Source organism: Athene noctua, chromosome 2 (assembly GCF_965140245.1).
Source record: "Athene noctua chromosome 2, bAthNoc1.hap1.1, whole genome shotgun sequence".
Lineage (NCBI taxonomy): Eukaryota > Metazoa > Chordata > Aves > Strigiformes > Strigidae > Athene > Athene noctua.
Window position 1 is genome coordinate 103267902 of NC_134038.1, and position 11321 is coordinate 103279222.

The 11321-nt window shown below is 38.4% G+C and overlaps 1 protein-coding gene across 3 annotated transcripts in view; it reads left to right on the top strand.

The window, feature by feature from the left end:
* The window catches only part of SALL3 (spalt like transcription factor 3), a 27752-nt gene extending 17985 nt beyond the window's left edge, over positions 1–9767 (top strand). For 2 of the 3 annotated variants that reach the window (XM_074899757.1, XM_074899758.1), the window contains exons 2-3: positions 1–2198; positions 3184–9767. The exon at positions 1–2198 is cut by the window's left edge. In XM_074899757.1, coding sequence (XP_074755858.1) covers positions 1–2198; positions 3184–3615 — 2630 coding nt within the window. In that variant the 3' untranslated portion in view covers positions 3616–9767. The remainder of the gene's footprint in view (positions 2199–3183) is intronic. The other variant, XM_074899759.1, reaches the window with a different exon arrangement.
* The last annotated feature ends 1554 nt before the right edge of the window (positions 9768–11321 follow it).

The following is an 11321-nucleotide window of genomic DNA, read 5'->3' on the forward strand; positions in this document are numbered from 1 at the left end:
GCTCACATACAGGCGAAAGACCTTTTAAATGTAACATATGTGGAAACCGCTTTTCCACAAAGGGCAACCTGAAGGTTCATTTTCAGAGGCATAAAGAGAAATACCCTCACATTCAGATGAATCCTTATCCTGTTCCAGAATACCTCGATAACGTGCCCACCTGCTCTGGAATCCCATATGGGATGTCGCTGCCCCCTGAAAAGCCGGTCACAACTTGGTTAGACAGCAAACCTGTTTTACCAACCATCCCAACTTCCATCGGGCTCCAGCTGCCCCCCACTATACCCGGTGTGAACAGTTATGGAGATTCTCCAAGTATCACTCCTATGAGCAGGTCACCCCAGAGGCCTTCTCCTGCCTCCAGCGAATGCACTTCTCTGTCCCCGAGCCTCAACACTTCTGAGTCGGGCGTTCCAGCATCTGCTGAATCCCCACAGCCCATTCAGAGTGGCTCATCTCTGACCAAGGCAGAACCTGTCACTCTGCCTCCCACGAGCACACGGCTTGGGGACCTTTCTGCAGGGGGGCAAGTTTCCACAGCTTCCACGTCTTCAATTCCTACCGCTGTTACAGACAGCTGCGTTGCAACAAGCCTCCCAAACCCTGTGCTTCCAGCAGTGTCTGACCAGTTTAAAGCAAAGTTTCCATTCGGTGGTCTGCTTGACTCTATGCAAACATCAGAAACCTCAAAATTACAACAGCTAGTGGAGAACATTGATAAGAAGATGACAGATCCAAATCAATGCGTCATTTGTCACCGTGTGCTTAGTTGTCAGAGCGCTCTCAAGATGCATTACAGAACTCATACAGGAGAAAGACCATTTAAATGCAAAATTTGTGGACGTGCCTTTACTACCAAAGGCAATCTAAAAACACATTTTGGAGTTCATCGAGCGAAGCCACCACTTAGAGTACAGCACTCGTGTCCCATTTGTCAGAAGAAATTTACAAATGCAGTTGTTCTTCAGCAGCACATTCGTATGCATATGGGCGGGCAAATTCCAAACACACCGCTACCAGAGGGCTTCCAGGACGCCATGGACTCAGAGCTTTCCTACGATGAGAAGAACGTCGACACACTGAGCAACTTCGATGATGACATTGATGAAAATTCTATGGAAGAGGACCCGGAGCTAAAGGACACAGCAAGTGACTCATCCAAACCCCTTATCTCTTACTCTGGGTCATGTCCTTCTTCACCACCTTCTGTGATCTCCAGTATTGCTGCTTTGGAGAATCAAATGAAAATGATTGATTCTGTCATGAACTGTCAGCAGCTGACCAGTCTAAAATCCATAGAAAATGGATCAGGGGAAAGTGACCATTTGAGCAACGACTCCTCGTCAGCCGTTGGTGATCTTGAAAGCCAGAGTGCAGGCAGCCCTGCAATGTCAGAGTCTTCTTCCTCCATGCAAGCTTTGTCTCCGGTAAATAGCAATAGTGAAAGTTTCAGATCAAAGTCCCCAGGTCTCAGTAACCAGGAAGAGCCACAAGAAATACAATTAAAGACAGAAAAACCAGACAGTCCACCACCTGCAACTGAAAATGGAGGCGCATTAGACCTGACATCCACCAACCCGGGAAGACCAGTCATCAAAGAGGAGGCTCCTTTTAGCCTGCTGTTCCTGAACAGAGAACGTGGTAAGTTTAAAAGTACTGTTTGTAATATCTGTGGCAAGCCTTTTGCTTGTAAGAGTGCATTGGAAATTCACTACCGCAGCCATACTAAAGAACGTCCATTTGTTTGTACAGTCTGCAGTCGTGGGTGTTCCACTATGGGTAATTTAAAACAGCACTTACTGACGCACAAATTAAAAGAGCTGCCTTCTCAGTTATTTGAACCCAACTTTACTCTAGGTCCCAGCCAAAGTACTCCTAGCCTGGTCACCAGTACAGCACCTACCATGATCAAAATGGAAGTGAATGGTCACAGCAAGCCGATCTCTTTGGGTGAGGTTCCCTCGCTTCCAGCTGGAATCCAGGTTCCTGCTGCACCACAGACAGTGATGAGTCCGGGGATCACCCCTATGCTGGCACCCCCCCCTCGCCGGACTCCCAAGCAGCACAACTGTCAGTCGTGCGGGAAGACCTTCTCCTCAGCAAGTGCACTGCAGATACACGAGCGCACCCATACTGGTGAAAAACCGTTTGGTTGCACAATCTGTGGTAGAGCTTTTACCACAAAGGGGAATCTTAAGGTAAGAGGCCAAATAAAAATGTAAAGGCTCGGGGGTGGTTTAAGGTACTGTGCTTGAACTCAGCAGGTTTTAGTGCTAAGTGTTTGTCCCAAAGATAGGAGAGAAGGGAGCTTCAAGGAAATGCTTGCTGTATAGTAGTGGTTATTACGCTTCCACTGTGTTGAAGCTAGGGACTGAAAAATGGCTGTGCAATGATGCGAACTTTAAAACTGGTTCCAGCTGTATGTGCACACATGTTGCAGTTCTCCCGACAGACGTGATGGCACATGCAGTCAGCTGATGGACATGTTCTGGCAGTTCTTGTGGACCATCAGTGCAAAATAACCTCGCTATAAACCAGAAATGCAGAGCTTGCTCAGCTCCTTGGGTGCCTCTCAAATTTCCATTTTCTGTTCTGCTTTGCAGCCATTGCAGACTAGAAAGCTGTTTCCCACTGATTTACAGTGGGTTACTACAGGACTGACGCCTCTTATTCCCGCAGTCTGGTTAACCATCAGGACACAGCCTGGGGAATAAACTTTTAAATGTCCTTTTTTAAAATACTAAATTTAACAAAATAGATGCCTCTGAGATCACGTAAAATGTTATGAAAATAGACAAGATGTAAAAAGGGGAAGGACAGAAAAAAACTCCCCTCTCCTAGTACAAGTAATGCCCTTGGTAATATTCACCATGTGAGGACTTCCAGCTTGCATGTGAAATTGTCTAACCTGAGAGGATATGTACTCTTTATTCTTGCCATGCTGCATTTGTTTTCACTGAGAAGAAACAAATGCACATTGAAAAATTACTACGGAGCTGGGTTTTCTTTGTATAGGTTGTTTGGGCCTTAGAACTATGTCTTAACTGTAATTTATTTGTTTCCAATGCAAATTAAAAGGCTTTTTTTTTTAAAAGCAAGCGATACTGTAACAGCATTTCAGGCCAGCCACCACACCAGACCGTGCTAACTTGGGGGTTCTTCCTGTTTCCATTTGCTCCACAGGTTCACATGGGAACGCACATGTGGAATAACGCCCCTGCACGCCGCGGCCGCCGCCTCTCCGTGGAAAACCCCATGGCTCTGCTTGGTGGCGACGCACTCAAGTTCTCCGAGATGTTCCAGAAGGATTTGGCAGCTCGGGCCATGAACGTTGACCCCAATTTTTGGAACCAATATGCTGCAGCTATCACTAACGGACTTGCTATGAAGAACAATGAGATTTCTGTCATACAGAACGGAGGCATTCCCCAGCTCCCAGTAAGTCTAGGCGGAGGCGCCATCCCGCCTCTAAGTAACCTTACCGGTGGCATGGACAAAGCTCGCACGGGCAGCAGCCCTCCCATTGTTGGTCTGGACAAAGCAAGTTCTGAAACGGGAGCCAATCGTCCTTTCACCAGATTTATTGAGGATAATAAAGAGATTGGCATAAATTAAAAGCATTCATTCCGAATAACTGTTGGACCACTACTCGACACAACACTTGTCCCGTTCCATGTACAGCTTTTGAAGCTAAGCATTAGTTTCCTGAACTAAATGCATAGATTCCCCTTAAAGTTTTACCCATAGCAGAATTACATAACTTTGTGGCTGCTGAAAAGTTGTCTTGCAAGATCTGCATGGTACTTCTTTCAACAGTGAGTTTGACTGTTACTGAGAACTTTGAAACCTTTTAATTTAACAGAAAAACAAACAAACAAATCATGGGATAACTTCATTAGAAACAGAAAGAGGCTAGTCTACGTCCACTTTGCTTCTTACAAAACTTAATATCACCTGAGAAAGGGGGGCTTCATTATGGCATTCTGTCACACTTATTTGCTGGTTTCGTTCAAATTAGTTAGCAACTTGGACTATGTTTTTAGGAATCTTAATCTTAAATAAGTGATTTAGTACCCCAATGCTGTGTATTATTACAGTATCCTTGTCTGTAGTATTTATAATGTTAAGATTATGCGGGTAACAGACAATATACTAGCCCCAAACTTAAATGAAGCTTTTGTACTGCAAAATACATCTGGCTATGTGATTTTTCTTTTTTTCCTTTTTTTTTTAAGCAAGTTTTGTTTTACTATGAATAAGTGGTTTATTTCAATGCAGGCAAAATTGTGAAGTTTTATTGGGAAAGATAGCATGCTTTTCATGTGCAAGTACCTGTCAGTAACAAACCTTTTTTTATTTAAATATTTGTAGCTGCTATGTGGACAGTTGTTCTATTAAATGAAAAAAAATGTAGTGTGGACTTTAGCTCAATGATTGGAAAACAAGTTACAGACAAACCTTAGCACCATAACTTATTCACAACATTATAAACAGTTGTGAGTAAATATTCCATGTTATCAAAGCTGTACAATAAAAAGGTAATGTTTGTATAATGTGGTTGCAAACTCTTAATTTATACTATTGCACTTTTAGTATTTTGTATTAGGGAGGTTTGTCTATAATTTGAAACTGAACAAAGATGTAAACTATTTTATAAATAGTACTTTGACTTAAGGAATAAGGAGGAGAACCCTGTTGCAGTTTCTTGTTTTGTTTTAAGGTCAAACAATGAGAGATCTCTAATAACTAAGCAGAAAAGCCACGGAGAACTGTCAGATCCTTAGGAAATATGGGGCCTGCCATTTCTTAAATGGAAATGATTCATTTAACTTTTCTACAAAGCCCACTTAAAAGCATGACCACCCCCAACAGAATTCTGATACATTTATCTTAGGAGTGTGATATTAATACAAGTCTAGGATAGAGGAAGGAGAACATTGTGTAGGTTTAATTTTACTGTAATCTGTTCTGTCTCTTTCACACATACCCACGAGAAAGTTGACTGCTTAATAACATGGGAACAAAACAGTAACTTTTGGGCAGTGTGAGCAGTAGTAACACACAAATATTCTGTATTTATTTCCAACTCATGCTGATTATCTTCTCAGATTGCTCCAAAGCACAATGTACTCCGATTAATCAAATATAATTTTATGTTGTTTGCATTGTTTAAATTACACCGAGTAAATAAAGGGAATGGTTCCACTCATAAGCTAGGCTGGGGATGCTGAGGAGACTGGGGCTTAATCAAAACTTGAACAGTAAACGTTTTGTGTACTACCTCATTTTTGTGCATTACAAGCATGGTGGAGTTGACATTATGAACTTCCGTCCAACAGAAGGGACTTTATGGGTAGCTGGGTAACAGCACAAGGAGTTTTATGCCCCCGAAGAACGAATCAGACAGTGAGGTCTTCTCAGTTGAGACTGAAAAATAGGACAATCTTTCTTATACAACAAAAACCATTACTGTAAGAGGATGGACTATTTCGGCCATCATGTAATGGAGTGAAAAGAAGTTCAAAGACTTATTAGCTGTTTGTTTCTATTGGAAATAAACAATAAACTCTACAGCTCCATTTTCTACAGTGATGAGATAGAGATATATAGAGATATATATCTATATATAAGGAAAATTATATATCTGTAACACCTCTACTATATAACATCTTTTTTTTTGCCACAGTGTGTGGGTGGTTAGGGGTGTTTCCAAGCATTGAAAAAAAGAAAACTGAGGTGGCTTAATGTTGCTGTATTTCAGCAATTGAATGTTTTTATTTATCTGTGTCATTTTTGGTGTGACTTTTTTTTTGTTAGTATTTGGTACCATGTAGTGTTATCTCTATTCCCTAAAGGATGTGTATAACTTAAAAAAAGAGAAGAAAGGAAAAAAAAATAAAAAAGAGAAGAAAAAATGAAAAATAAAAAAAAAAAAAGAAAAATATGTAAAGTGTTGTAAATAAGATGGTTGATGATGGTACAGTAAGACTGACCCCATTTTGTATTCAGGGTTAGGTCATTCCTCTCTGCATGGTGAAGAGAGACACTATTTTTATACTGCGATACCATGTAGGGCTAGGAGCCTCCCTGAACCAGCTGGGAATTGTTACCTAGATCCAATATTTTTTATTATTAAATCTTGTTGGCTTGACACATCTACTGATTGAAATGGATGTCTTAGTCTAGGTTACTATTTTTGTCATATGGAATTGAATAAAATGCAGGATGTAATATTATTTCTGAATTGCGTTCCTTGATTATTCTAATAACAGAGCAAGATATGAGACTAAGGTCACTTGTGGTAGATTGGTGTCAATGACTTCTAATCGTCGCATCTGAAAATCGGAATAAGGTCGACACCTTATATTCAAATGCTATTCTAATATATATTAACAGTGCAAAGGGGTAGAATTATTAAAGTCTCTTTTCCAGTGAAAATAAATCATTAAGAGCATTTCTTGCAAGATAGTAGGAAAAAAAAACCCAACATTTTGGAGGGGGGAAAACAGCCTTTGGAAGGACTACTGTTTCAAATTGACTGCTTTCTGAACACTTATGTACTGTCTACCAAAAAAGCCTCCTTTTCGTGTTGTTTAAACATCTGCCTAATATTCACAATACACTGCATGATAAAATTTGGGAAAAAATTTATCAGGAGCAGTTAAAATTCTAAATTTTTTTTTAAAAATAGAAAAAAAAAATTGACAACTCGCATCCATTCATTCCAAATGACATAACCTGTACGTTTAAACCCATGGCTTTGTTTCTTTTTTTTTCCAAGACCCTAATTTATCAAAGCATGTCTAACTTGAACCAAATTATTTTTTCACATTGATTTAAATGAAAGTATTTACATGAAAGTATTTACATTCTTAAGGTTAGGCATGTGATTGAGTATCTCCTGCAAAAAAGCTGTATGTTTGAGTAACCTTCAAGCTGTTATAATCTGGTGATGAATGCCTGCTGCATTTAAATCGGACAAAAGATAAATAAAAGAGAAATATCTGTATTAATCATCTTTCAGTGGCCTTGTTATGAAGATACTCTGTTTCATAAGACCTACCCAAAGAAGGTATGAGTTTCCTCTGGTGATTCAACAACAATAGGTTTGTGCTTGTGTTCCTGCACACACATCCCTAAGCCTTGATGAGAAGAAACATGATACTCAAAAGAGGAAAGCAAAGGAGCGCTGATAGTTATGGTTCTGTTCAAAATACAAGAGGAAAATCACCTGCCTTCCCCTCCTCCCAAGGAAAAGGATGAAATCAGAATGGTATCTATTTTTAAATACGTATGGGTTATTTTTTTTATTATAGGAAGACACAAAATACTATAATGTGCTACACAGATAAAAATGGTCAAAGTCTGCTGAATTATGAATTTTTAAAGATAGATCCATGTAGGAACTCCATATAATCAGAAAAATTGCAGGTTATGATTTTTTGAGCAGAGGGTTATTTTACAGCATGAAAATTCCAGCAAGGCTTTCAAACTCTTCACATATGTTTTCAATGAGTCATTAGAAAGAAAGCATTTATGACAAATGATTGAAATTACTACTTTTTTTGCCTCTTTTTTTCCCTTTTGTGTATATTAGCCCTCAACATATTATCTGTTCCTTTACTTATTTTGTCCTTTCTATCTTGGCAAATACTTTATTTTTTTTAAAGTCGCATTTGTGCTGTGTTTGTGTTGCCTTTAATTTACTTCTCTGCACGTACTCTGTCATTTGGAAGATACTGTGTTTTATTTTTTCCTTTTTCTCTAATTCTGCAGAAGTCAAAAGAGCTGCCTGTTTTTTACATCTCTGTGTAACACTAGCATAACGAATAATGAAGTCATCAGTGATGTGATCAGGTATGTGCGTAGCTCACAGGATTTGTTAACAAACATGCCGTTCATACTCTTCCCTCCAGATGAAGGCATGAAGTTTGTTAGTGTTGCTGGTATAGGGCAGCCACAGATGGTCAGGAGGATGGAAGTCCTCATCCTAACTTCACTGCACCTGCTTTTACACCACTGAAACTCATGGGCTTCAGTGGGGATACTCCAGGTTTCCACTGGTGCAAGAGGGACTGCTTCCAGGTTCAGATGTCTTGCTTTACTTTACATGTCATCATAACAATGGCTAGCTATATAGTATATTAAAAGTATGTCTAGGCAAAAGCATTTTGGACTTTATTTTTTAAAAGATGGAAAAAACAATACATATATTTTAGTACATACCACAGAATTATCCCAGTTTTAAAGGAGGTCCTGAAAGCTGAATCTAAAAAAAAGATGACCGTGCCCCTTAATGTAGAATTTGATGTCATCACATGAATAATCAGTCCTTCTTCACATAAACTAGTAAAAGAAACTGTAACTTTTATGCATAAAAGTAGAAGAATGTGAGACTGTTGCTATGGTTCTGTTACACAAGGTAGGCACTCACAGGGAAATGCCTTCCCTTTGCAGACATTAAAGGTATCAGCAGATTTATGAAAAAAAAAAAAAAGAAAACAACACATGTTTGTGCATGTCACAGCACCAATGTATAGTATTTTATTTTTTCATAAGGGAGAATGTCTCAGTCAATTGACACAGTGACAAATGTGAAAGCCAACAGCTTTGGGCTGTGCCACTGACATATTTTAGGGATGTGGGCAAGTCGCTAATTAGACTCTGATTCTGCTTGAGAATTACATATTTCTGTTGTGTCTAGGAATCAGGGAGTGAAATTCCCCTTGCAGAGTCAGCTAGCACCTTGTAGTATCGGGATGAGTTGCCCCATCAGTAAAGATGGGGTAATACTTTTGTACCTACCTCACAGGGGTGTTGTGAGGAATAGTTTTATGTTTGTACAGTGTTTCAAAGATGGAAAATGCTTGGTATTATCACTGATTTTAGAGAGTTTACAGTACATGTACTATTATTTATTGTTTGTACTCCAGTAGTACCTATGGGCTCCAGTCAGGACTGAGAGGCCTTATCCTAAATACTGTAGACTGACCTACTTGAGATTGATACAAAATTTTACTCAGTAACATTTTCCAATGGAGGCATTTAATTATCAGTTATCTATTTGATTACTGTAGGGTTTAATTCAATTATTTAGGTGTTCAAATTGATTATCGGTTTTAGACCACAGCAGAGAATTACCTGGTACCACATTTTGTTTTGAGCTTGTATTGATTTTCAGAAAAAGTACACCAATTTTCTATGGATAATCTAGAATCAAATCTTGCTATCAGTGGAATTCTACTGTACTTTTTGCTATTAAAGCTAAACATTAAAATAAATGTGTGTGTATATATTATTATACACCAATATATAATATACATGTACCTATAAACATGTATGTTTTAAATTTCTTTAGCTGCTTAGAATTAATTTCAAACTGTGTTGCATATTTTGCTCAAGCGTTATCCATTTCAGATGCAACTAAAACATTGTTAAATGGTGTTGGCCCTCATTAAAGACACAAAAACTGGAAATAAAGACAACGAAAGACATATTGTCACTATGATTATATTTATGAAGGCTTATGAGGAAAGTTTCTAAATCTCAAATGTGTTAAAAACCTTCACTAAATCATAAAAGTCTTAGACTATGTTGAAACAAGCTATTATATCAGGATAAGTCACTCACTGTATATATGTTAAAATAAATAATTAAATATTTCCAAAGGTAATGCTTGCTATCATTTGGATGTTGAACAGAAAGTAATTCATTTCCCAGACTGACAAACCATATTTAACATGTTTTTACAGGTAAGAATTATCCAATTTACAATACTATGTTAAGCAACCTCATTAGCAACTGTTCATGTGCTAAATATATTAGCTCAATTAATTCTATTGATACTCTTGTCTTTTTTATTTGAATATAAGGAAAATTGTTGGTTTAGATTTGTTTAAGGTGTCCTTGGTGATGTCGGTCTCACTGATTTCACTCAGACATGTCATGGAGTAAAAGTGGGTGAATCCAGTCTAAGGAATCTCTCTTTTCCCTTGGAATTATTGACATCTCTCCACTGTTCCATTCTGGGTACCAGCCAACATGACTGGAGGTTGTTGACTTTCTTGTGTGTCAATTAGCACTCACGGCTCAGCCAACTTTGTCAAACACTTGGCACTTGTCTTGCTACAACATACACTTCATATGGGACCTACAGATATACTGACATAAGTAATGTATTTCAGATAGTCTGGTGGTGGAGGGTGAAAGTAAACACCTATGTAGGAATTCTTATGCCATTACCTGTTGTGTGCAGCAAATAAAATTTGCACATAAAAGAATGTGGTCATCAGGAGATGTGGACACATTTCCATTTGGTTTCTATCACTTTATACTCTGAATAATGTGCCTGATATAGGGGGTTTTGTCTGGGTTTTTGCTTTTTTAGGCATTCCTAGTAAGAAGTTATAAACAGAAACCTCAAACAGGAGAACACACCTTTTTAGGTAAGTTTTGTAGGTAAAACTTGATTGGGACTTGCCTTTTCTTCCCCATATTTTCAATTAAATTAGTCTCCTAACATAGCTTTATAGATTACTTCTCAGTTAGAATTCAGTCCTTCACCTAGGTTTTACTCTGCCATGATGCCATTCCAAACAGGTTTGCTGAAACCAAAGGGACTTATACTAAGACATTAGCTAATTAATGTAATGGGTAGCAGAATCAAGTTCCATATGCATTTTGGAAATTTGATTAAAAGAAAATTCAGTAAAATCTTCAAACAGTTGTATATGTATCTTGCATCGTTGAATGTGACATCTGTTTCAACATTTGGCAACAGTCTGGACCAGACTGTGGTACTTTCCCTTAGACTGGGCAGCCTAATGCTCCACAATTTACCCTAAGTAAGCTAATGATATATGCAAATCAGTATTACTCATTGAAAGGAAATTTTAAAAATATCTTGTCAGGTATCCTATTACTATAGCACCAATTGCAGCCTTACAGAAGGTAGATTAAATGAGGCTGGTAGTCTCTGTAGCGTATACCTTTCCTCTTCCCCAACCCCTACTATCTTCATGAAGCAGTTTTCCAGTGTTTCTTCTATGACAATATATCTTCTGTTTCTCTTCTTCAAAGCAGTGCTGCTACACTTATTTCTTTGGTTTCATTGTCTTCCTGTACATAGCCATGTTATTCATGTGTTTCTTTAAAATAGTGTTAGATTTGCCCAACGCACACGTCTGTCCTTGTATTATGTTGAGATTAATTTCTTTTTTACTTTTGGGGTGAGGTCATGTCCCTGCTCATATCTCCACCTAATTCCAATTAATTTCTCTCAGTTCAACTATGAGTAGAAAATATTGTACAATATATCAAAA